At 39.2% G+C, this 27,969-nt stretch overlaps 1 protein-coding gene and 1 pseudogene across 1 annotated transcript in view; one reads left to right on the top strand and one right to left on the bottom strand.

The window, feature by feature from the left end:
• The window catches only part of NDFIP1 (Nedd4 family interacting protein 1), a 56,822-nt gene that overhangs the window by 17,792 nt on the left and 11,061 nt on the right, over positions 1 to 27,969 (bottom strand). The window contains exons 2-3 of the mRNA XM_047858651.1: positions 7,083 to 7,170; positions 2,245 to 2,375 (exon numbers count right to left, since the gene is read on the bottom strand). Of these exons, the coding sequence (XP_047714607.1) occupies positions 2,245 to 2,375; positions 7,083 to 7,170 (219 nt within the window). The remainder of the gene's footprint in view (positions 1 to 2,244; positions 2,376 to 7,082; positions 7,171 to 27,969) is intronic.
• LOC125172058 (tubulin beta-4B chain-like) lies at positions 12,863 to 18,258 on the top strand (annotated as a pseudogene).

The raw sequence follows: 27,969 nt of genomic DNA, 5'->3' as shown, positions 1-27,969 counted from the left end.
AATGTTCTTATCCATCAAAACTCAGGATCCACTTCAAATCCCATTTCCCCCACAATCACATAGTAAAAAGTCACAGTTCTTCATGCTCACGGCACCTGTGCTGCTTAGATACTGGTATTTGGGGGCCTTTTCCCCAGCTGTCTTTAAGTTCTTGTATAGCAGGAGTACTGCCTTATTCAAAACTTTCTACCTATCCATTACAAAATACATAGCACATTGTAAAAAAAAAAAAAAAAGTGGTCTATACATGTTTGCTAAATAACATTTAACAGGCTCCTAAATATGTATCCTTGTCAAATAAAAGTATTCTAAGGAGTTCTGTTATTAATCAGAGCTAATCTCCTGGTCTATTTCCATGGGACAGTTACCATATAATCTAAGGGAACTACAGAATACACATAGGACTTTAGAGTCTAGAATACCTGGGTGTGACTCTCACCTGTGCTACTTATTAGCTATTATGACTGCGCAAATTACTTAATTTCTCTGGGCTCAATTCTGTAAAATGGGGATAATATAATCTCCATCTTGCAAGGTTGTTGTGAGGACTGGAAACAATATACTAGAAACTGAGTACATGCCAAGCATGTTGCTGGCTTCCAGTATTATATGAAGACTGTTTTGTCCTTAGACAATAAGCTCCTTGAAGGTTGGTAGTTTCTCCCTGGAAACTATAAGAACTGCGCACACACTACCATATGGAATCAGCCTAGTCTAGGCTTATGAACTATTATTTCTATCAAGTAGTGGTTTTAGGAGCCTGACTCCTCATAGTAGGTATGGTCTGTCAACAGTCCTCTACTCTAAGGCCTGAACTTCTGGGGCCTATGCCACTGCACTGTCCCGGCTAAACCTCTGTTTTTGTTCTTATTGTTCACTCTAGTTTCCTCTCGGGATGAATGTGGAACCCTGACTGCCCCTACTCTACATTTTCCCAATACTGGCCCAAGGCCCTACCTGCCATCAGCTTTAACCTGGATGAGTATTTATGAAATCACATCTAGTCACTTGCAGATGTGACATCAAGAACAAAGAGTGCCTTAAAATCTCCCACTGGCTTTCATCACACGCAACCTACAGGATCCGAATTCACTATGTCCTCACAGACACAGGAGTGGTCTGGACTGCTGGTGACATGAGATTCACCTAGACAATTGCTGGGGCCCTGTTATAAGTTTCATAAGTTTAATTCTATAAAGATGAACTTATTCTCTCCATAAATCTCCCTATCTACCTAACGCCAAAACATGAAATGTGTAGATCAAGGCAAAGTCAGTGTATTTCCTAAATCAGCCCCTGCTCTAAGACGTTTCAGTTAGGGCAGGAAAGTTGAGAAAATGGTGGTGGAAGTAGAGATACAGGGAAAATTTAAACTGGCCTGACTAATGATTTTTTTTTGCTGATTTGTAACTTTTACCACATCACTTTCAGGAAGAGGTAGGAGTTTGTTATCCCAAAAGAAAATGTACTTGTTTTTTAAAAAAATAGTTGTACTTTCTCAAGAAACTAAAAATAGACCTACCCTATGATCCAGCAACTGCACTCCTAGGTATTTACCCAAAGGATACAAAAATACAAATTCAAAGGAGCACATGCACCCCAATGTTTATAGCAGCATTATCAACAATAGCCAACCTATGGACAGACCCCAAATGTCCACTGACTGATGAATGGCTAAAGATGTGGTATGTGTGCACGTGTGTGTATACACACATATACACACAATGGAATATTACTCAGCCATCAAAAAGAATGAAACCTTGCCATTTGCAGTGACATAGATGGAGCTAGAATGCATTATGCTAAGCAAAATAAGTCAATGAGAGAAAGACAAATACCTTATGATTTCACTCGTATGTGGAAGTTAAGAAACGAAAGAGATGAACATATGGAAGGGGGAGAAAAGAGGGAAACAAACTAGAAGAGACTCTTAATGACAGAGACCAAACTATGGGTTGACGGAGGGATGGGCTAGACAGGTGATGGGTACTAAGGACGGCACTTGGTGCGATGAGCACAGGGTGTTGTATGTTAGTGATGAATCACTGACTTGTACTCGTGAAACCAATACTGCATTCTATCTTAACTACAATTTAAACAATAAAAAATTAACTGTACGTTTATGAATTAGTACAATCATAAGCAATACATCAAAAGTGGGTAATGAAAAAAAAAAAAGTGGGTAATGAAGAGACCCTAATTCCCATAAAGCAGCCAGCAAGTAACATGGTAATTTGGACTTACTCTTCCAGGAACCAAGGGGATAGTAGCCTCAGCCTTTGTTCTCTCAGCTTCATCATAACTGGGCAGTGTTGTTGCCACATTGTAAGACGGAGGCTTTGGAAATCCAGACTCATCTTTGTAGTCAAAATATGCTGCAGAATAAAAAGGAAGTCATAATTAACTGACCATTAGCTAAACGCAGGAAAAAGATGATTTCTACTAACTCTGGAAAACAAAAACCAGCCATACTTCTAAGGGTACATACAGAATAATTGAACCAAACTGTTCATATAAGAATATAAGAGATTGAGAATGATTTTTAAATTCATCCACCTTTTAATTATTTAAGCAGATTCATTTAAATCACTTTGCCTTCCCTCCCAAATGCCTTGGAACACTTTTTTCAACTGTCACTTGATATGTTCACCAAAGGCACTCAGTACTAACAGTGGCATAAAGACAACATTTAAGCCAAAAATACATCACCTGTGTGTCTGTAAGGTGTACCATAGTTTCCTCCCAATTACAAAGAGGAAAACCAACTTAATAAAAAAGTTAAAATTCATTTCTCACGAGTTTATTCTGGCACTTTGATTCTTACCCATTAGTTTTACCAGGTACTGTTTTCTATGATGTGCCTAATCGGTTCAGGTAACTAATTCAGTTAAAGAGCCATCATTTATCTGAATTAAATCTTTCATTTCCTCTTTTTAATGTATCTTCATTCTCATTAACTTCTATGATAAGGAACTCAATATTTATTAGAAAAGATATATTTAAAAATCTATTAAATTTCTACACCATTTTTTTTAAAAAACAAACATTTTGAAAAAAGTCCTATAGTTCATCAAGATTAACATTTTTCTCTCTTCTTTTTCTTCTGGTTAATTGTAATTAACTTCCAATTTTACTGTAATATATTATTGAAATCATCAATCAATACAATTCACCTCATTAACAGAAAAAAGAAAAATTCTATTGTATTCACATGGACACAAAAAGCATTTTACACAATTCAACACCTACTGATAATAAAAACACTTAGCAAATTAGGAATAAAACTTCCTTAATTTGATCATAAGTCTCTACAAAATACCTAGAGTCAATATCATAATTAATTGCAAATTTTTAAAAGCTTTCTCCCCTAAGATTAGAATTAGACAAAAATGCCTACTGTCACTACTTCCTATCAAACATTACCTTAAAGATCCTACTAGTTCATATAATATGGCAAGAAAAGGAAATACAAGACAGAAGTATTAGGAGAAAAGAAATAACTATCCTTAATCATGGATGACATGATTAAAGACCCAGAAAATTCAAGAGAACCTACAGACAGCCTATTAGAATTAATATATGAATTTAGCAAAGTCTCTGGATAGATATAAATCATCAATTGTATTTCCATATACCAGCAACAAACAAAGTAAAATTATATATGGACCATTTTTTACAACAACATGAGAAGTAAATCTAGTAATAAATATATAAGTACTCAATGTTGAAACCTATAAAATACTACCGAGAGAAATTAAAGAAGATCTTAATTACATGGAGAGATATATCATGTTTACAGACTGGAAGCAGTATTATAAAGATGTTAATGCTCTTCCAACTGATCCCAGATTCAGTGCAATTCTAACTAGAATTCTAGCAGAATTACTGTTTTCTTTTGTTACAGTTTATGGAAACTGACAAGCCTATTTAATTGTAAAATGTATATATATGCAAAAGGCCAAGAAAAACCAAAGCAATCTTGAAGCGCAGTTAAGTGTGAAGGACCTACATTACCAGATATCAAGATTATAAAGCTCTACAATGAGTCCAGGGGTGCCTGGGTGGCTCAGTCGGTTAAGCATTCAACTTCGGTTCAGGTCACGATCTCACGGTTCATGCGTGGGTTCAAGCTCTGTGTCGGGCTCCATGCTGACAGCTTGGAACCTGGACCCCACTTCGGATTCTGTGTCTCCCTCTCTCTGCTCCTACCCTGCTCACTCTATGTCGCTCTCTCTCAAAAATAAATAAACATTAGAATACTGAGTCCAGAAAGAGATCCACACATAATATGGTCATCTGATTTACAACAAAGGTGACACTGTAAGGCAGGGAAGAAAGAATGGTCTTTTTAATAAATGGTGCTGTACCAACTGCTGATCCATACAGAAAAACAAAATCATCTTGACCACTATCTTACACTATACAGAAAAAAACAATATCAGATGGAATATAAATCTACATATGAAAATAAAATATTAAAGCTTTTAGAAGAAAATATAGGAAAATGTGTTATTGAAACTAAAGCTGCCACCTAACCCAATTTAAAGAACTTGTTTTTTTCCATGTCAAAATTATTATTTAAGATACATGCACACACATACATTATAATATATACATTAATGTAATACATACATATATAGTTAATGTGATACATACATTATAAAACACTGCATAATCTTCTATCAAATTTCTTTTTATTTCTCAAGTCAAACTAAGTTATTACAAACAGAAATGTACAATTTAAATTAGCCTACTGCCATAGTAATTCTGAATACATGAATAAAACTGATACCTACCACCTTAAGTTGAAGAAAATTAACAACATGTGTATTTCCCTATTTCAAAATATTTTGTAATGGGATCCATCAATATACATACTCACATCATTTTAAGTTACCAAGAAAAGTTTAGTGACAATCTTTCAAGTTTATTTAATACATTCAGAACAACAACCAATATTTGTTAGACTGTTCAATTTATATATCACAAATTAAAATACGTAGAGTGTGCGAAATAATGACTTGTGCTCTTTTTTTTCCCTACCAACATGCATGTGTCATATTGTTTCTAATCACTTTCCTCATAAATGGAGTAACAGGTACACATAGCATTTATCTGAAAAAAAATTAGCAATGTTAATTTAACAACAAAGGGGGAAAAGGCCATTTAAACCATTTTAGAGGTTTCCTTTTTAAAAAAAAAGTCAAAATGGAAAACCCCAGTTCATACACAAAAAATTAATGTTCTTGAGTAACTTATGATCCCTAAAAAAGATTTCCCTGAAACTTCACTCATCTGAAACTCAAAGAGCTCAGTAGAGACTCAGGAAGTTAAAAGTTTGGGTGTTTATTTTATTTTATTTTTATGTATTACTTACGTATTTTATTTGTTTGTTTGTTTTAAAGGCTTCTGTGTAGTTAGACGAAATGCTATAAAATCCAAAGCCTTTATTCACAAGAGTATTCTTCAGGCTCTATTCTAAAAGTAGTTTACCTCTACTTTATACCCAATCTCAAGAAGCTTTGTTTTTTGCTGTTGAGGGCCACAGCAAGATTAACAACAACAAAAGAGAAAGATTAAAGGGATTTCTGTAAGGACAGCTATGGGAAATACCATTTTACAGCTAAGGGAGAATCTGATTCTTGAATCAAAGTTCTACAAATGTCAATGAATAAAGGCATCACTATAGTATAGAACAGAATATCTTCCAGATAATGTGTCTGGTTGCAATCCCTAAATCATAAGAAAAAATGTAAACAAAGAATATGAGACATAAGTGAATAAGGGAGGGAAGTGTTTGAAAAAGATTTGTCTCAAAAAAGGTTCTAACTTTTTACAATTACAGAAAGTACAAACTCAGATATTCAGGAAAAAAATTACCTCTTAATAATTCTGGGTAGCTAAATATAAAAGACTTTTATCATTAAAAAAAACAGGAACCAAATTTCTTATTAATGAGTTAAATTTTCAGTGGATGTATTTAATGGATAACTAGTACTTATAGTCTGGGTAGAAATGAGTAAATACGGCATGGCTTTGCAATTCTTTCCCAAGTCTTGGTGTTTTCATCTTAATTTGATTCAAGGAGACACCCTGCAATTCCTCAAAAACCGGAAGTTAGCATTGTTAGTTTTAGATGCTTATAAATAAAAGAATCTTAATACAAGGATACAGAGTTCAAAATTTGAAGCCAGAGTAGAGGGAAAAAACTTTCTGACCTGTGTTCTTCTTAATTAAACGGCAGCCTCAGGGCCCCAGAGACTACCAACCAGAGTAAGCCCTCATCAACTGACAATAGCTGCCCAAATACTGTATTGAAAGGATTATGAGGCTCTTTGGGATAAATGCTGTCTTCAACTTGCCTATCTACCCTGGCAGTAGGATGGGTTCAATGGTGGCACCATGCATGATTTCATGCCACATTTCTCTCTTAGAGAAAATGAAGAGGTTCCATCAAAACTGGTCCATTTTCAGCAATTAAAGCAGAACTGCTTATCAGGAAGCTTTAAACTACCAAAAGTCCTCAACTGTTGAGATTTTCTTTCTTTTTCCCCATCCCTTCTATGTATGTATGTGAAAATTAAATAGATAATTCGGCGTAAAATGTGAAGACAAAAGATTATTCAAGGAGGACTTGAACTATGAGGAATATTATGAAAGAACTGAGAGACTTTTAGTTTTGTTTTTTTTCTTTTAAATTAAGAATTTACTAGCACAAATCAATCAAATGTACTATGTTCCAGGTCGCAGGCACTAAAATCACAAAGAGCAAAACAATTAATGAGGAAACTACAAAAAGAACAAAAAATCAGGTGATCACCTAGTTCCTGAATTTCTACTTCCTTTTTATGAAGGGCCTATTGGAATGAAACGGAATTCCATAAAAAAGACATACTGAGATGGGGTTTTAAGTGTTTTTCAGAAAAGTAACATGAGTTTTTTTCACTTCCGGCTACAAACTACAAACAACGTCAAAGACTTCTTAAGGAAAGCTGAAGCAAAGGCAAAGACAAACACACACTGGACAAGTCTCTGGCTAAGTGCATTTCATGAGTTCAAGAGTCACCTTGCGGGTTACCTACCTGCACTCTCTGCAGAGATGCTGCTGTAAGGTGGAGGAGCGTCACCTACAGCCTGTTCTGGCTCTCCAGGCTCTTCCTCATTCTGCAACTAAATAAAAATTCCACATTTTAATCCAAGTATAAAGCCAATTAGAGAAGAAACTGAAAACTGGAATGGCCTTTCTGGAATAGCTTTCTGGAAAGCTATCTGGCAATGTGTTTCAAAAATCTTAAAACGTACAAATCCTTTACAAAGTATTCTACTCTCAGGAGCCTGGGTGGCTCAGTCAGTTGAGCCTCCCACTTCAGTTCAGGTCATGATCTCACTCACGGCTTGTGAGCTCGAGCCGCGCATCAAGCTCTGTGTTGTCAGCTCAGAGCCTGGAGCCTGCTTTGGATTCTTTGTCTCCCTCTCTCTCTCTGCCCCTCCCCCACTCATGCTCTTTCTTGCTCTCTCACTGAAAAAAATTTTAAAAATATATATATTTTTTAAAGCAAGAAACAAAGTACTCTACTCTCAGGAATTTATCCTAAGGAAATAAAGGGGCAAAAGGGTAGATATTAATGTTACTGCGGCAAAATATAGAAACAACCTAAATTCCAATCATGGGGGACTTTTAAATAAATTATAGGTCATCTCACAAAGGATTACTAAGCACCCATAAAAATAAAATGTGATGGCTTGAATGGGTATTTATGCTGTACATGAAAAAAAGCAAAATTTACCAAATAGCAGGCAAAACATAATTTGCTTTTGAAAGACAGTTAAGTGAAGACAAGAAAGTTAGAATGATAGACATCTACAGTTTACAATGTTTACCTCTAGCTGATACAATCATAAGGGAATTTTTCCTTTTTCTTGTTTATATGTATACTGAATTTTTGGTAATGAACATTTACCACTCATGTAATTTTTTAAGTTAGAAAAACAATCCAATAATCATCTGTTGAAACAAAGCTAAATCATACCAAACCAAGGTTTACCATTATATTCAGTCTGCACATAGAAATTAAATCTTAAGTAATTAAGACCTTTACAAAAACATTAAATTCTACATAATTCTACAAATAACCTCTGTCAGTAAATCTCCCTCTTCCCTATCTCAGAGACTTTCTCGGTCAAATCTACAACCCCAGTTACTCCAAATAACTCACAATGAAAAGGGTGTCTTCCTGTCATTGCCAGTCTGGACGATCTACTCAAACTCATCTTCATAGAACAAAGACATTAGATTTAATTCTTATAGTGTGACAATAAACTACAGCTCATTTAAAAAAGATGAACTGGCTGAGAATGGGAGTCCATCTGTATAATAACCGTATTTATCGATGTAACTGACTCAGGGGTCTGGGTCCTGCTGTGGGCCATCATGATACAGGGAACCAACTGAGCCACTCCCAAAACACACACCCTTCTAAACCAACTGCTACAAAAAACTCTACATTGAATTCAGACAGGAAAACAGAGAGCCTGACTGGTGGTAACATGAAGCAGAGCTCCTGAATTCCTTAAATTTTAACTAACCATCTCAGTCTCCAATCCCTATGCCATTCAAAATCAGAAGCCAACAAAAAACTTCTGATTAATACTGCAATGTATTCAGGAGTGCCTGGGTGGCTCAGTTGGTTAAGCGTCCAACTGTTTGTTTCAACTCAGGTCACAATCTTGAGTTTCATGGGGTCGAGCCCCACATCAGACTCCAAGCTGACAGTGAGGAGCCTGCTTGGGATTCTCTCTCTCTCTCTCTCTCTCTCTCTCTCTCTCTCTCTCTGTCCCTCCCCACTTGCTCTGTCTCTCTCAAAATGAATAAATAAAAACTTTTTTAAACATATTGCAATGTATTCAATTTCAGAAGAATTCTGGTGCCAAATTATCAACATCTACCATCTAGGCACATTTTTTTTGAACCCTAGTACTCTAACGTTAAACTTAAGGCCCTCCCCAAAAAACTGTATGGTAATGTAAGATGAATTTTCCTTTTAAGGAAAGCATATAGGGCAAAATAGCTATAGTAAAGCCACATGATCCTAGGACCTCCCCACCCCCCATCAGTAAATTATTTAAATAGAGTTACTGGGAGCACCTGGGTGGCTCAGGCAGTTAAGTGTCTGACTCTTAATTTCAGCTCAGGTCATGATCTCAAGGTTTGTGGAATGCAGTCCTGCATCAGGCTCCCTGGTGACAGCACAGAGCCTGCTTGGGATTCTCTCTCTCTCCCTCTCTCTCTCCCTCTCTCTCTCACTTTTTTGTTAAGCTTATTTATTTACTTGAGAGAGAGAGAGACCAGGGAAGGAGCAGAGAGAGAGAGAGAGAGAGAGAGAGAGAGAGAGAGAGACAGAGACAGAGAATCTGAAGCAGGCTCCATGATGTCAGTGCAGAGCCTGATGTGGGACTGGAACCCATTAATCTTGAGATCATGACCTGAGCCAAAGTCAGTCTGAGCCACCCAGGCACCCCTGGAATTCTCTCTCCCTCTCCTTCTGCTCCTCCCCTGCTCAAGCTCTCTCTCTCACACACAAATTTAAAAAAAAAAAAAGAAAAAGAAAAAAAAATGACACTGAGACACTATTTTTTAAGAACACATAAATTGAGTTCCTGGGGCCAAGGTTCACTTGCAATACTTTTTTTTTTTTTAATGATTTATGTTTTTGAGGGAGAGAGAGAGAAATCATGCACACAAGTGGGGAAAGGGCAGAGGGAGAGGGGGACAGAAGATCCAAACCAGGCTCCACGCTGACAGCAGCGAGCCCGACACGGGGCTCAAACTCATGAACTGCAAGATCATGATCTGAGCCGAAGTCAGAGGCTCAACCCACTAAGCCACACAGGTGCCTCCACTTGCAATACTTTTAACATTATATGAATCTCTAGATAGGGTATTCTCAGCCTACTCCCGCATAACCACTTTTGTGCCCTGAAAATGTCACAAAAGAGTCAGCAGCAAAGAGAGGCAAATATGGACTTTGCAAGAATGATGCCTTAATATACTGCAGCCAGTAATGTTCTTTATTTAAACTTAGCTTGGTATTTTTGACCCGCTTTATATTTCCTGAGCTGGGTCATATAATCATGTTGTCTCTGCATAATTTAGGGTTTAGAAAAGAAGCATGACAATTCTGAGAAATACAGAAGTCCAAAGAATAAAGAGATCTTACATGCCAATATCTACAAGATAGGCTGCCTGTCTCCTAGCAACCTGGAAATGTGGAATTTGATCATCCCACACCAGGGGAAGAGATAACAGAGCAAAGAAATTCCAACGGTCTCAGAAACCCCCATTTTCTCTTTGGTGAGGATAAAAAAACCAATCATTTCCAAGTAAAGTTTTTTGCTCCATTAAAATTCACCACTTTCGGGGCTCCTGGGTGGCTCAGTTGGTTGGGCATCCAACTTCAACTCAGGTCATGATCTCACGGTCCATGAGTTTGAGCCCCACATTGGGCTCTGTGCTGACAGCTCAGAGCCTGGATGGAGCCTGCCTCAGATTCTGTGTCTCTTCGGTCTCTCTCTGCCCCTCCTCCATTAGGGTTGTCTCTCTCTCTCTCTCTCTCTCTCTCTCTCTCAAAAATAAACATTAGAAAATATTTTTAATTAAAAAAATTCATCACTTTAGAATCATGTACTAATACTATTTCCAACCAAAAACAAAAATGACAAAAAACACCCACTATGACTATGGAGGCTCCACACTCTGGGATGAACCCAGGACCTCACTGTTTAGGCTTCCCAACACTGACTTATTTTCTATGTGCTGGTCTTAAGTTTAGGCTCCATCAAGAAATGTGTTTAAAATAAAATACTACTGGGGGGAAAAAAAGAGAGGTAACCACCTGCAAGAAGTATTTAGTGACCACCATCTGTGTGAAGAATAACTTGGTAAACAACAGAATCTCTAAGTATGTATGTTTTTACACTTTGGGGGATATCTATGGCCATTAATGTGGCTCTGCCAACAAACAAATCGGGGTTGGGATGCACACCAGAACTGTAGCGGGGCATATCTATAAGGCTATCAAGTTGGTTACTTGGTTCCAAAATATGTTTTCAACGTTCCTCTTTTCTGTCCCTGGGAATCTTTCCTGCGCAGCCATCCCTGCAACATCCCTGAGGCTCAGGGATCTTCAGGCTCTCTCCTGAGACCCTCTGAGAGAATAAGGGTCATAGTCACTTTGGGCCTAGAGTTGGAAAGATGCCCAGTCTCTTTTATGAACAAGGTCAGTGGGAACCTAAGCCCAACCTGTCACAGAATCCTGGTTGTAGGGGATACAGACAGGCACGCAGGTTTGGAAAGCAGTGGCACCTTTGGCTCTCTCCCTACTATGCTATTCCGTGTGGTGGGTAGGGGGATCCTCCGATTGTGTGTCTGTGACAGATAATAAATACCTGTTGGGACTGATTCTTTTCTTGACAATTCTGATCAATTTCACTTATCTCTAAATAAGATTTAAATGGCATTTTTTTTTTCCCAAATAGAATTATACAATTACCTATGCATGCCATATAAAGTACTGAGTTTAGTACAAAACTACCTAAAACCACCCAGGTCTCCAGCCCTGAGAGAGGAATAATCCAATCATCTGAAAATCCGGTGGCCTTTCTCTTTCCACCGCCCCTCATCCGCTCCATTGTGCCCTGGCTCCCACTTTCCTTATTACCCATGTTGCACTGCATACTCTAAGCAGACTCTGTCATGGGTCCCTAAAAGGACCCTAAAACTGTTCTACGTTCCCACTTTGCATATCACAATTTGCTGTGGTACCTCTTGGCCTTGATCACTTTCTATTTTTTTAATATGTACCTACAAATAGATGCTAATAATGTTTTGTCCTCCAGATTCAGCCAGTGAAATACAGCACATCTAACATAAAGGCTGTGATGACTCCTTACTACGTTCCACTGTGTCCTATCTATACTGTTGCTATGAGAAAGAAATACATGGTATTTTACCTAAACAACAGTTTAAGGAATCTCCCATACAGAAATCATACACAGCTGTAGTTCTAAGAGAAGCAAACTTGAATTTAACAAGTTTTTTTATTAATGTTTTTAAAAAAAATTTTTTTTAATGTTTATTTTTACTTTTGAGAGAGAGAGACAGATAGCACACACGAGTGGGGAAGGGGCAGAGAGACAGGCAGACACAGAATCTGAAGCAGGCTCCAGGCTCCGAGCTGTCAGCACAGAGCCCTATGTGGGGCTCAAACCCACAAACTGTGAGATCATGACCTGAGCCAAACTTGGATGCTCGACCAACTGAGCCACCCAGGCGTTCCAATGTTTATTTATTTTTGAGGGAGAGACAGAGTGCTAGCAGGGGAGGGACAGAGAGAGGAGGAGACACAGAATCTGAAAAGAGGCTCCAGGCACCAAGCTGTTAGCACAGCTGGACACGCAGCTGGAACTCATGAGCTGTGAGATCATGACCTGAGTTGAAGTCGGACGCTAACCAACTGAGCCACTAAGGTGCCCCTCTCTCTTTTTTTTTTTTTTTTTTTTTTTTTTTTTTTTTAAATTTTAACGTTTATTTATTTTTGAGACAGAGAGAGACAGAGCATGAACAGGGGAGGGAGACACAGAATCTGAAGCAGGCTCCAGGCTCCGAGCCATCAGCCCAGAGCCCGACGCGGGGCTCGAACCCACGGACCGTGAGATCATGACCCGAGCCGAAGTCGGACGCCCAACCAACCAAGCCACCCAGGCGCCCCATCCCCTCTCTTATTTTAATGGGTAAAGTTGTTCCAACAGTTCACAGATTGGGGCACTCATTTATTCACTTGATGAGTTCCACTGTGTGCCAGACATGAGGAATATGGTGGGAAACAAGGCAGATGCAATGAGGACCTCCTCGAGCTCACATTCTAGTGAGGAAACCCAGCATAAAAGGGACTCCAGTGAAGTAAGTGTTGCAGTGAAGTCCAGGGTACCATGGGAGTTAGATGATAGGGACCTATGGGGCCTAAGAGACAGGAAGACTTCCTGGAAGTGGAATTTATATTCCTAATGAGTAGGGAAAAGAAGATACTTTAAAGACACTTACACCCTGCAGGTTTAAATTCTTATTGAGTTCACACCCCAGCAAAAAGGCCTCATCACTCCTCTCCCCTGAGTCGTTCTAAAGATGGTCTTCCATTGAAAAATGAGCTGGGGTTATTTATTTATTGCGGGGGGGGGGGGGGGGGGGGAGGTAGACAGAGAGAGAGAGAGAGAGAGAGAGAGCGAGAGAGAATCCAAAGCAGTGGAGCCCAAGACGGGGCTTGATCTCACGAACAGTGAGATCATGACCTGAGCTGAAATCAAGAGTCTGATGCTTAACTGACTGAGCCACCCAAGCAACCTGAAATGAGCTGTTTTTAAGCAACAGCAGAGTCAGAGCTATGATTAGGCCTAAGTAAGGGGCAACATTCACAAATGTACTGGATAGCAGTACCTAAAGGCACTTAAACATCATTCTTCAGGGGGGTGCCTTGGTGGGTCAGTTGGTTAAGCATCCGACTTCAGATCAAGTCATGATCTCACGCTTGTGAGTTCAGGACCCACATCGGGCTTTGTGCTGACAGCTCAGAGCCTGGAGCCTGCTTTGAATTCTGTATCTCCCTCTCTCTCTGCCCATTTCCCACTCATGCTCTGTCTCTCTCTCTCTCTCTCAAAAATAAACATTAAAAAAAAAAAAAAAACTTTTTAAAAAAGTCATTCTTGGTTTCTATTTACTATGGATGGAAAAACAAAAAACCCTACCAAAGACCCAAAAAGCCTTAAACATGACAAAATGTACCAAAATATACCTCATAATTCACACAAACACAACAAGCATGTGGAAAATAATGCTGAACTAGCCAAGAAACCCATAATGTTACAAGTATTCGCACCACTCATTTTTTTTCTCTTGGTTGGGTCCTATTTAAACAGCATGAAAATTCCTTTATGTTTTAAATCCCTTTTTTAGTTATTAACAATAAGTCTCAGAAAACCCTGGATCAATGCCTAAACTCTAGCTTTAAATGTTACTTACTATTTCTAATTTTAGAGCTAAATCCTAAATCTTTTACCTTATAATGCAATTTTTAAACCTCTCATTACCAGCCCACTACTTCTGCATACTCTAAATCCTACCAGATGAGACAGTATAATTAACAGAAAATAAATAAGCACATTTCTTTAGGTAAACAACTGAGTATGCATTTTACTCTGTTATTCAGAAATAGCCAAAGTTTGTGGGGTGCCTGGGTTCCTCAGTCGGCTGAGTGCCTAACTTCAGCTCAGGTCATGATCTCGAGGTTCGTGGGTTCAGGCCCTGTGTTGGGCTGTCTGCTGTCAGCACAGAGCCAGCTTCAGAGGCTCTGCCCCCCACTCTTTCTGCCCCTCCCCTATTGCTTCTTTCTCTCATTCTTTCTCTCTTTCTCTGTCTCAAAAATAAATAAACTTAAAAAAAAAATAAATAGCCAAAGTTTGTGAGGACTAGGAATTTTCTACTGTACATAGTCTTAGATTTTTAATTGTATACTGACTATAAACTTTATTGTTCTAACATCAACAAACTCTTTATATTCAAGAACAATTCCCTATTATATTGCTAGTAATTAGGGGATGACATTTAAAATAAGGTAAATACTTCTGATAAGGAGAAACCTGCCAATAAAAAAATCCAATTTAAAAACTAGCACAGAGGCACCTGGGTGGCTCACTTGGTAGAACATGCAACTCTTGATCTTGGGGTCATGAATTTGAGTCTCATGTTGGGTGTAGAGATTACTTTAAAATAATAAACAAGTAGGCAAAGACTTTAAAATTTATTTTTAAGTTTATTTATTGATTTTGAGAGAGACAGAAAGTGCATGCGAGTGAGGGAGGGGCAGAGGGGGAGGGGGAGAGAGAGAGAGAGAGAGAGAGAGAGAGAGAGAGAATCCCAAGCAGGCTATGTACCACTAGTGCAAAGGCCAACGCAGGACTTGAACTCCTGAACCATGAGATCATGACCTGAGATGAACAGGACACTTAACGAACTGAGCCACCCAGGTGCCCCAGGCAAAGACTTGTAATACACATTTCTCCAAATTTGTGATACACAAATGATCAGTGTACACAAGATGCTGAACATCATTAGTCATCACAGAAATGCAAAATCATACCAAGAGATACTACTTCTAACCCACTAGTATGGCCATAAAAAAATAAAAAAGGAAAGTAACAAGTGTTGTTGAGTACGTAGAGAAATTGGAACCCTCATACACTGCCAATAGGAATGTAAAACGGTACAACTGTGGAAAAGTTTGGCAGTTCCTCCAAAAAAGGTTAAACAGAGTTATAAAAAGATCCAGCAATTCCACTCCTAAGTATATGCCCAAGAGAACCAAGAGCACAGTTTCACAGAAAAACTTGTACATGAATATTCATGGCAGGATTACTTACAATAACCAAAATGCTCATCAACTGATGAACGGATAAACAAAACAGGGTATATCCCCCTTCCAAAAAAGTACTGATGATGAGGGAAACAAAAGCAAGACAGATGTAGCTTAAATTAAATCTCCTTACAGCTTGCAGCCCACTGACAGACACCTGACACGTGCAGAGCGTGACCTTCCTCAAGGAACTCATGGCTCCCTTAGTGCCTTAATGTTTTTTATTAAAAACTAAAAGTAATTTTATCTTTTTTAATGTTTATTTTTATTTTTGAGACAGAGAGAGACAGAGCATGAACGGGGGAGGGGCAGAGAGAGAGGGAGACACAGAATCGGAAGCAGGCTCCAGGCTCTGAGCCATCAGCCCAGAGCCCGATGCGGGGCTCGAACTCACAGACTGCGAGATCGTGACCTGAGCTGAAGTCGGACGCTTACCGACTGAGCCACCCAGGCGCCCCTAAAAGTAATTTTATCTTAACAGCAGCTAGCCCCTCAAGTTCTTAAAAGTCCTGCTTCCAAAATTCCTTAGAAACCTACTTTATCTCTACCCATCTTCCTCCACAAACTTAAAAATATATATAATCACTCACTCCTCACAATTCCAGGGCAGCTCTTTCTGCCCCCAGGTCCTGTCCCCCTACTATAATAAAATCACCTTTTTGCACCAAAAAAAAAGAAAGGTCTCAAGAATTCTTTCTTAGCCGTTTGCTCACAAACCCCACTTCATAATTTCATCATTGATACATGCCAGAATGCTGAGGAATCTTGAAAACAATATGCTAAGTGAAAGAAACCACTCACAAAAGACCACATATTTTATGATTCCCTTTATATAAAATGTCCAGAAACAGCAAATCCAAGAGAGACAAAAATTAGTAGTTGCCAGGGGCTAGGGAAGGGAAGAAGGGGGAGTAAGCTAACAGAAACTGCCAGGTTTCTTTTTGGGTGATAAAAATGTTCTGCAGTTAGACAGTGATAATGGTTTCAAACCTTGTGAATATAGTCAACATCCATGAACTGTATACTTTAAAAAGGTGAATTTTGTGGTATGTGAATTACATCTCAAAATAAAGTATTCTCTAATTTTGAAAAGGCAAACTTATATAATGTAAATTTTGTTTAAAACAAAACTGAAGGGGCACCTGGGTGGCTCAGTCGGTTGGGCATATGACTTTGGCTTGGGTTGTGATCTCACAGTTTGTGAGTTGGATCCCCACATGGGGCTCTGTTGTCAGCACAGAGCCGGCTTTGGATTCTATGTCCCCCTCTCTCTCTGTACCTCGCCTGCTTGTGCTCTCTCAAAAATAAATAAACATTAAAAAAAAAACTCTTTAAAAAAATGAAACAAAACTGAAGAGCACTCTGCACACCCACTGGTCTGCTCTTGTGCCGGTCCTTCTGCCCACACTGCCACCAATACTCCCGCCAAGAGGGAGATCTTGCACTTTGCAGACAGGCCAGGGCAGCAACCACATCTGCACCAAGTTCTGGAAGGTGATCAGCAACGAGCCTGGCACGGACCTTACCGGCACTTACCACAGCCACCTCGACCTGCAGCTGGAGCAAATTTACATGTATTACAAAGAGGCCACAGGTGGCAAGTACGTGCCCTGCACTACGCTCACTGACCTGGGAGCCAGGTACCACTGACTGCGTGTGCTCCAGGCCCTCCTGGCAAATCTTTAGGCCAGATAACTCCATCTTAGGTCAGAGTGGTGCTGAGAACAACTGGGTCCAGGGCCCTACATGCATTGTGCAGAGCTGGCCGACTGGGTGCTGGATGTTGTGAGGAAGGAGCTGAGAGCTGTGACTGCCTGCAGTGTTTCCAGCTGACCCACTCCCTGGGTGGGAGAGGGGGGAACCGGGTCTGGGATGGGTACCCTCCTTATCAGCAAGATACGGGAGGAGTGTCCCGAAAGGATCACGAACACATTCAGCGTGGTGTCCTCAGTCAAGGTGTTGGACAGATGGCAGAACCCTACAATGCCACCCTCTGGGTCCACCCGGCTGGTAGAAAACACAGATGAAACTTACTGCACTGATAACGAGGCCTTGCTTCTGCTTCTGTGACATCTGCTTCAGAACCCTAAAACTGACCACACCCACCTACAGAGACCTCAACCACCTGGTGTCAACCACCATGGGTGGGGGGGTCACCACCTGCCTGCACTTTCCTGGCCAGCTCAGTGCTGACTCCACACACTGGCTGTCAACATGGTGCCCTTCCCCCACCTGTACTTCTTCAGTGCAGTGGGACTTTGCCTCACTGACCATCCAAGGCAGCCACAGTACTGGGCCCTGATGGTGCCAGACCTCACTCGGCAGCCGTTTGATGCCAAGAACATGATGACCACCTGGGACCTCCTCCACAGCCACTACCTGACTGTGACCCTAGTGTTGAAGGGCCACATGTCCATAAAGGAAGGTGGGTGAACATACACTTAACGTCCAAAACAAGAACAGCAACTACTTTGTGGAGTGGGATCTCCAATAATATAAAATCAGCTGTGCCACCCCACCCTGGCGGGGGGGGGGGGGGGGTGCTAAAAATGTCTGCCACCTTCATCAGCAATAGCACGTCCATTGAGGAGCTGTTCACATGTATCTCAGAGCAGTTCACAGCCTTGTTCTGGCATAAGCCCTTCCCACACTGGTAAACAGGTAAAGGTTTGGATGAGATGGACTTTACCAAGCAGAGAGCACCATGAGTGACCTGGTGTCTGAGTACCAGGACAGCACAGTCAAGGAGGAAGGTGAGTTTGAAGAGGAGGCAGAGGAAGAGGTGGCCCAGAGCTGATACCCAATAAAACATGGACGCTGTGAGAACTCTGTATTCACTCGTAACCAGTTCTCTGAAAGCTACGTCTCTGTGTGTAGCCATGTCTCTTGCTCTTTTTCCTGCTGTGATCTCATATGCTGTACAGACACCACCATTAAAGCATTTTCATAGTGGGGGGGGGGGGGGCTGAAAATTAACTGCTCCAAATCATCATTCTCTTACTAAATCAATGTCTATGCTCATAAATGGGAGAGAATGGTCCTGGTCCCATCAGTATCCTCAGATCTCAACATGGAACATGTACTTGTGAACAGACAAAAATAAAGAAAAGTAACACAGTAAATTACAAACTAATTGTAGTAAAAAAAAAAAAAAAATTTCTTAATGTTCTCCCCTCCTGATAAGAAAAATATTAGGATCAAGAAATCACATCGGTTTGGGATGGCTGGCTGGCTCAGTCAGTAGAGGATGCAATTCTTGACCTCAGGGTCATGAGTTCAAGCCCCACATTGCGTGTAGAGATTACTTAAAAATAAAATCTTTTAAAAAAACCCAAAAGAGTTTGGCTAACAACCTATTTTAAGAGCTGAGAATGGATAGCATTAATTTATTTTTTTCTACTTCAAAAGTTTCCCCAAAGATAATTTTAAAAATAAACCACCAGAATTAGATTATCCCCAATACTATGTCTCATGTCAGAAGGAAAAAATAAATGCAAATCTTCTTAATACCATAATAAAAACACAATTAAAAGTCAAAATTCACCAAAGCAAAAGAAGAGTAATCAGAATAATGCCTTAAAAAGTCAATGCAATAATAGAGGAAAAGAAAACTAATACCACAGTAAATCCCCTTAGAAAGGCCATCAGTTCATAATGCTTTTCACTTAAAGATTTTTGTGATGGGGATGCCTGGGTGGCTCAGTCATTTAAGCATACAAATTTTGGTTTCAGCTCAGTTCACAATCTCACAGTTCATGGGTTCAAGCCCCACATCAGGCTCTGTGCTGACAGTGTGGAGACTGCTGAGATTCTTTCTCCCCTCTCTCTTTACTCCTTCCCCGTTCATGATCTCTCTCTCTCTCTCTCTCTCTCTCTCTCTCTCTGTCTCTCAAAAATAAATAAATAGGGCGCATGGGTAGCTCAGTCATTAAGCATCTGGCTTCAGCTCAAGTCCTGATCTCGTGGTTCATGAATTGGAGTCTCACATTGGGTTCTGTGCTGATAGCTCAGAGCCTGGAGCCTGCTTCATATTCTCTCTCTCTCTCTCTCTCTCTCTCTCTCTCTCTCTCTCTCAAATAATAAAAACATTTAGAAAACTTAAAAATAAATAAACATTAAAAAAATAAAGATTTCTGTGATGATCACTATTACATATATAAATACAACTGATGAATAAAATTTGGATTGGAAGGAGAGAAAATACTTTCTGTATTTATGCTAGTCCTTAGAAATGAGAGCAAATATTATGAACTAGAATATAACAACTTGTGCTTTCTTCTTTCTTCACCTGATATGCAAGTAACAAGGAATACCATCCAGAGAGATAAGAGGAAGGCAAGACAGTAGCCACTCACCTCCAACTTCAACCTTCCTAAGAAGCCAAGGTGCTAGGAGAAATCACTCTTCAGGACATCTGGGGGGCTCAGCTGGTTAAGTGTCTGACTCATGATTCTTGAACTGAGTTCTGCCCCACTTTTGGCTCTATACTGACAGCACAGAGCCTGCTTAGGATTCTCTCTCTCCCTCTCCCTCCGCCCCTCCCCTGCTCAAGCTCTCTCCCTCCCTCCCTCTCTCTCTTTCAAAAAAAAAAATAATAATAATAATAAACCTAAAAAAAAAGAAATCACTCCTCATCCACAGAGATACTAAATTAGCCAACTATGGCTATGATAGTAGCACTGTGAGATTTTTGGGTGGGACTAGAAAATTGTGATCAACCTGCCAACCTCTGGGATCCATGTCTTATGCTCAAGTATTTCCAACACTGATAGCATCACCAAGACAGCATCTAGTAAATGGTGCCTGGTGTTTTCTGGCACTTAACTTCAACAAAATCTGTAGCCAAGAGCCTTCCAAGTTAATGATAAGCCCCACCCTCCCCATGCTTCATGATTTTATAAAGACTGGGGAAACAAGGAGGGACAACCATGCAACATTTTCAAATAGGTCTCTGTGCCTCTTTTAAGAAGTAGCAACCAAACTATTTACTAACAATGTGTCCTCCACAACATCCTGAGTCCTACCTCTTCTCCATTTCTTACTTCCTTAGAAAACTCAGGCTTCAGAGCTCTAGGGCCTACTTGGAAAAGTAATTAAAATTCCTGGCAAAGGTAAGTTGAAATGGACAGTAAGCACTTGGCTTAGTCCCCTTGCTTTTGACAGGATGATAGAAACCATTCATCTTTTGTTTACAGAATAATAAATGTAAAAATAGTAGCTAGACCAGACTCACTTTTAAATAATTTATATCAAATCTAGTCCATAATTTCACTGCAAAAGTGGTGAATACTGCTCATGCTTTTATTTTTAAACCCGTATGTTGTATTTAAGATATGTGACAGCTCTAAAATACCAACATGGAAGCAAAAATGAACTCCTAATTATTCACCACTTAAAATTGTACATTAAGCAATGCCTTAAAAAAAAAAGTCCCAACAGAACATGGAATACAACTGATATCTATTCAAGTATGCTTTTTTTAAAAAAAAATGTTTATTTATTTTTCAGAGAGAGAGAGAGAGATGGATCATGAGCACAGGAGGGGCAGAGAGAGACAGAGACTCCCAAGCAGGCTCCATGTAGTCAGTGCAGAGCCCAAGAGGGGGCTCAAACTCACGAAATCTAACAATATATTTAATTAGTTTGATTTGTATAACTTTCTGTAAAACAGCTCAACCACACAGGAGTACTGAAACTGTAAACACTATTATGGCACCTGACCATCTCGGTCAGCAAGAGCATGAAGCTCCTGGGCTCGGGACCGTGAGTTCAAGCCCCATGTTGGGTGTAGACATTACTTAAATAAATAAACTTTAAAAAAATAAAAAATAAAATGCAAACACTATTAATGTAGACATAAAACCTAGAGTATAATCAAATGTAAATATATTGTGATTCAAGCTTTCTGTTCTATTACCTTTTCTTCTGCCATAGCCCACAACAACCTTCCTCATGGAGAGTCAGAAATTTAAATATCTCACTCAATAAAATTTTATCAAGCACTAATACATGCCAGGATCACATCAATTTTTGATTATTGTCCCCTTAATGTTCCTGAAAGAACATTTCCATTTTTTCCATTTACTAGGAAGACTATTAGTTTAAGTTGTAATAATAACTTTGGAGGTTAAAAAGTTAATTTGATGAGATGTGTTTAAGGATGCTTTATGTATAACTATGAAGACCAAGATCTGTCAGCAAGGATGAAAAAACTTTTTCATTAAATCTACCTAAAGATGCACTATTCCTATCTACCATTATATTAAAATAAAATACCAAAGGAAGTAGTTTTTTAGGTCTAGCAACTGGTTTCTTCTGGGCTCTACCTTTTTGTGTGTATGTCAATATTCTCTAACCGATGGTTAGCTTAGTGTTTGGGGCATCACAGGGGATGGCATATTTTTATCAGCAATTTCCTATAGAAGTGGTACACATCGATCTTACTGCTGTTCTTCAAAAGCAGACTACCAATTTCTTCCTTTATCGTTAGCTTTTTTGTGTCCAAAGACATAAAGAAGTTCACCCACATTTGCTTCTCATATTAACTTTTATTCACTCAAAAGACACGATTAAGAAAATGAAGACAACCCAGAGTGGCAGAAGATGTATTTTTCAGACAAAAGACTCATAACCAGCATACATACAGTTTCTAAAAAACAAGAAAAAGGAAAAACAATGGAAAAGGAAATCACCCAACTGAAACATGGTTCAAAAACTTGAAGAGACAGTTCCAAAGAAGTTATCCAAATGGCCACTAAACTTATTAAGAAGTGCTCCATTGTATTAGTCATACAGAAATGCAAATTAAAACCATAGACGATAATTAAAATACAAAAGCAGAAAACACCAAATGCTGATGAGGACATATGACAACCAAACTCTCAAATTGGGACTGTAAATCTGTACAACCACTTTAGGAGACTGTTCAGCAATTATCTTTTTTTTTTTTAATGTTTATTCATTTTTTGAAAGCGCGCGCGAGCGCGAGTGGGGGAGGGGCAGAGAGAGAGGGAGACACAGAATCCAAAGCAGGTTCCAGGCTCTGAGCTGTCAGCACACAGCCCGACGCGGGGCTCCAAGCCACAAACCGTGAGATCATGACGTGAGCTGAAGTCACCCGTGACCAAGGCAATTACCTACTAAAGATGAATCTGTATATACTCTACAACCCAGCAATTCCACTCTAGGTATATATCTAACAGAAACACATATGTTCACCAAAAGACATACCAGGACGTTTAAAACAACATTATTGTGGTTTTAATATAACTATCTAAATTAAATGCCCATCAATAGCAGAACAGATAACTAAATTGTGGGATCTCCATACAGTGGAATACTACACAGCCATGTGAATAAACTATGACAACATACAATGCATGGGTGAATTTTACAAAAATAATGTTGAGCAAAGGAAGCCAGAAACAATAGCATTTACTGTATTATATTATATTTACTGTATTACTGTATTATATTATATTAAATAAAGATCAAAACCAAGCAAATCTAACATGCCAGTCAATGCAGAGGAGGTAAATGGAAGGGTACGTGAAGGGGGCTTTTCGAGTGCTGATAATGTCATTTCTTGATCTGGGTACTAGTTAAAAGTGCACGTTCCACTTGTGAAAATTCACTAAGCTGTGCATTTATGATCTGTGCATTTTTCTGCATGTAAATTATACGTCAATAACAATTCAGGAAGGGGAGAAAAGGAGACTAGCAAAGTATCCATGACACAGACGGGGACCTCTGCATGGTTTATCTCTATATTCACCGTAGCATTTAACACCGAGTGGCACATCACAGGTACCTTATCAGCACATGTTACCTAAAGCAGGATGGAGGTGTAGTTTTAACATAAATCTACCTAAAGAAATGGCAGCTTATCTTAATGCCCTCTTAACCGACCAGTTCACATGTACCTAAAATATTCACATTACTTTACAATCACCAAATAAATGTACAGATGAGGCATGGAGCCACATGCAGATGAGTGCTGAACTGTGGAAGGGACAGTGATCACAGGTCCGTGAGTAACCAGCAGCAGGTAGCATCCCTGTCACTACTTAGCACCAGGTAGCATCCCTATCACATAAAACACGGAGAAAACTGATGAGAAACCAGGCTTTCTAAAGCAACAAAGACAAAAGTTATTCTCTCTTACTGGCTAGTCTAAAAGCAAGGAGGTATGACACACACACACAAAAACCTTCCAAAAAGGACTGCCAACTCACAGGTATTTGATTTATTTGCAGGCTTTATAACCTTATGCATTACATGTATTCCTTTTGTATGTACCGTGTTTCATAATAAAAAATAAAAGAAAATTGTGATTCTATAATTACCAATTTTAAAAAGAAATAGGAACAAAAGTGCAAGAAACACAAAGGAGAAACTGGCATCTTCAACCTTCAACTCCTGAGAAATAAGAAATGTGTAACATTTAGTATTCCACCTATAACACTTAGCATACTGTACTAGGTACAAACAGGTATTCAATAAATGTGGTACAAGTGAAGAAAAATTAATATTTTAATCACACTAATTCCTAGACTGTTTTTTTTCTTCTGAAAACAACTGGCATAGCAAGAAATGGAATACTCTACATTAAGAAGACAGTAAAGTCAAATGTCCACCCACTAAAAGTGACAGACATGCCTACAACTCAGGCACTAGCTCTGACTGCAGCCTGCTTGGCCCTGCTGGCCCCAGGAGCAACGAGAGCTCTCTCAGGCTAAGTTCCAAAGCTATGCTTGCTTTTTACTATATTATTATTATTATGCCTAGACTAGAGCATGTTAGGGCACAGATTAGGGATGGCAAAAGGTGCTCAACAGAGTCTGCCTAAACTTAGGCTTGGTCATGAGGTCCCCTTTTCCTCCAAGAACAATGAGAGCCAAGATAGAGAGATGCATTAAGCATCTCCTATCTTTCCCTCCACCTCATAATCCCAGAAAGTTCCATCATGCAAGTGTTTTAACTGCTAGAATAATGTAACACCACTCAATGTGTTAACAAGTCTGGCCATGATTGGTGTGGGGTAGAGGACACAACAGCGAATGTGACTGCTGTTTTTTAACCTAAGTATGTAGTTCATCAAAGAAAAGACCATCAAAAGAAGTAACTGCAATTTTAATATTCTACTTAATGATTAAACACACACATTTACTCCATAAATAATCCTTTAGGAAATGTAAATGTTAATGTAATGTCAGTAAAGTTTTGTTAATTTTAAGTCAGAAAAAATATAGAGACAAGTACCAGGAGAGGAAGCAGCAATAAAATCCCAAAAGCCAGAAGCAAGAGGAAAGATGACAACTACCACAGCGGACCCAAGAGAAGTGAATCCTAAACCAGAAAGCAGAAGAGCAACATGTCTTGCACTATATCCTCAAAAGGCTCAAAAACTGGTGGCAGCAGTTACTGGTAGAAGTAGGAATGAAAATGAGATTTAAAAGCAGAAAGAAAGGTGACAGACTCAGCCCAGAATCCAGTTCCAGGATCCCCACTAGAAGACTAGAGATTTTTTTTTTTTCTGACCAGTGTAAAAGCACAGAGTTTTGGGCTGGAGACACACAGTTTAGGAGAAAGGGTAGCAAATCAGGAAAGAGTGATTGAGAGATTTATGTACCAAGTGTTGAGATCTCCTAGCTTTCTCCCCACTTAGCTCTTCTTTTTTTTTTTTTAAATGTTTATTTATTTTTGAGAGAGAGAGAGAGAGAGAGAGAGAGAGCGAGAGCATGAGCAGGGGAGGGGCAGAGAGAGAGGGAGACACAGAATCCAAAGCAGGCTCCAGGCTCTGAGCTGTCAGCACGAGCCCAACGCGAACCGTGTCGTGTGATCATGACCCGAGCTTGAAGACTGAAGCTTAACCAACTGAGCTACCCAGGTGTCCCTCAGTTCCCTTTTTACTAGCAGTCAGGCCTATTCTCTGGGGGAAACTAAGCAGCCCAGAAGAAGAGACCTAAAGACATCCACTCAAAGAAACAGTCTAGTCAGATTCAACAAGAAGCTCCATCAAACATCCTGAGCTTTTTGAGGTGCCTGGGTGGTTCAGTCAGTTGAGCGTCTGACTCTTGATCTCGGCTCAGGTCACGATCTCACGGTTCTTTCTAAGTTTGGGCCTCGCATTAGGCTCTGCACCGACAGTGCAGAGCCTACTTGGGACTCTCTTTCTCCCTCAAAATAAATAAACATCATTTTAAAAAACAGATATTAAAAATACTGCAATGAGTTAGAATCTAAAAAACTTGTTTAAATTTACCAGAACTGATAAACATGAGCTTCCAGACCAAAAGGGTCTTCTGAATGCCTGGTACAGTGGACAAAAGTAGATCTCAAGGTACAACACAGTGAAATTTAAGAGCAGTGGGGACAAAAAGAAGCTCTTAAAAGCTTCCAGGGTGAAAGAGACAGAGAGCTGGAGAAAGTAGGCAACATCTGAAGAATCAGACATCAAAAGTGGCTTCAGGCTTCCTAACGGCAACAGAACTTAGAAGGCACTAGAGTAAATGCCTTCAAAATTCTAAAGGAAAATGTTTCTGGACCAGAAGTCTAAGTGTAACAACAACATAAAACAGCCTTAGATGTGCAAAGTGTCAAAAAAAAAAAAAAAAAAGGAAGGGGGTGCTTAACTTCCCATCCATTCTTCCTCAGAAAGACACTGTAGGCTGTGTTCTAGGAAAATAAGGCAGTAAATGGAGAGAAAGAAAGAAGTGAATCAAGGAAAGGGGCTTCAATCAACAAGTCTGGGAAAGGAAACCCCCGGGATAACAAGGAAACGGCGGACCTTGGGAGCAACCTTCCAGAATGGGTCAAATGGCCAGAAAAGATACCTCCCACCCTCAACAACAGCAATAAAACATCTGTTATGTTTGAACATATCAAAAAAGAAAAAGAAAAACAAACAAACAAAAAAACCTATGGAGAATATTAGGTCAAAGTCTGAGGATTAATTAGTGCTATTAGCAATTTCTGATATGTACATAGAAAATGAGCAAACAAAAAAGTAATTACTTTATAAAATTTATTTCAATTCTAGTATAGTTAACATACAGTGTTATATTAGTTTCAGGGGTACAATGTAGTGATTCGGCACTTCCATGCATGACCTGGGGTGTTCATCCCAGCAAGTATGCTCCTTAATCCCCATCACCAATTTCACCCATCCCCCCACTCCCAAAATAATTACTAACTTCAGGGAAAATAAAGTACTATTCAGGCAAGGACAAGTAACCACAGTACAGTACATATTTCAGCCCTGAACAGTGTTTATTTTTTTCAATTACTGTAAATGCTGAATATTGATCTAACCACATAATGGACACAACTATATCAGAAAAGTGAGAAGAAAGGAAGCAGGAGTACATGCAGCTGTGGGAGGGTGGTAAAATAGAGATAAATCCTTACCTCCCATAGCAGTTAAGTCAAATTTTTTTTAAACACTGAAAACTGAAAAATCAAGAAGTAGCACACTATAAAATGTTATGTAGCTACAAGGATAATAGCAAAACAGCAAAAGAAACAGTTAAAAGAGTTAAGACATAGGCAACTAAACAGGAGACTACTGTTTTTAGTAATAAGCATATGAGATCTATTTTACTCTAACCTATACGCCTATATAAACTTTGATATAAAAACTAAAAAAAAAAAAATTTAAAACATAAGACATGATTATAAAATGTGTCACAAAAGGGGATTCTCACTGTGCTCAGGAGAAACTAACCTATTGGGGGGAGTACTCAAACCCCCTTTTGGACAGACTACCTAAACTAAGCTGGGGGCTAGGTAAGAGGAGGCCTCCAGACCAGAGGGTGATGCACTCTAGACCTGAAACATGTTCCCCGTGGGAAACAAGTCATGAGACTCCATCCTTCCCCCAAATACTTGTCTCCCCCATCTACATCTTACTCATCCTTCAAGGCCAGGCTCAAGTTTCACCTTCTCAGAAGCTTCCTACCTAGAACCAGGTACTAGGTACTACTCTTCCACCTTAAAATGATGTCTTTTATCTGCTATCTCATTCTCTGAATTAAAGTAATTACTATTACACCAATACCGTAATACGTTTTCTTTAGTCACTCAATAGGCAAAAATATAGAAAAGAAAATAAAAACCACAATAATCCCACCTTTCAAATATCCTTCTAGCCATTTGGGTGAATATAAATAATCGAATAAGCTTTTCATTCACTGCACGGTGGAATTTTTCTTCATCATTAAATAACCTTTTATAATATCACTATAGTATCTGAAACCCAGTGTACATTTTTTTAAAGGGAAAAAAACTTCATTTCTTGAAGTAACTACAGCATTAACCAGGGACAATTAAATAATTAAAGTAATCTGCTAAGAGAAATACAAAATCAGGGTTAGAAGGTATGGCCTGGTAATTGTTGAGATCCTTTTCAACACAATTACAGATTCTTACTTTAAATATTTTCACTGAAATGTGAAGTCAAACTTAAAATGGCATTTGTATTACATTAAACCTGACACATGAAGATATT

The sequence above is a fragment of the Prionailurus viverrinus genome, chromosome A1 (assembly GCF_022837055.1).
Source record: "Prionailurus viverrinus isolate Anna chromosome A1, UM_Priviv_1.0, whole genome shotgun sequence".
In the NCBI taxonomy this organism is placed as follows: Eukaryota; Metazoa; Chordata; class Mammalia; order Carnivora; family Felidae; genus Prionailurus; species Prionailurus viverrinus.
Note: the sequence above shows the minus strand (reverse complement) of the source record. Positions and strands in the feature narration are given on the sequence as shown.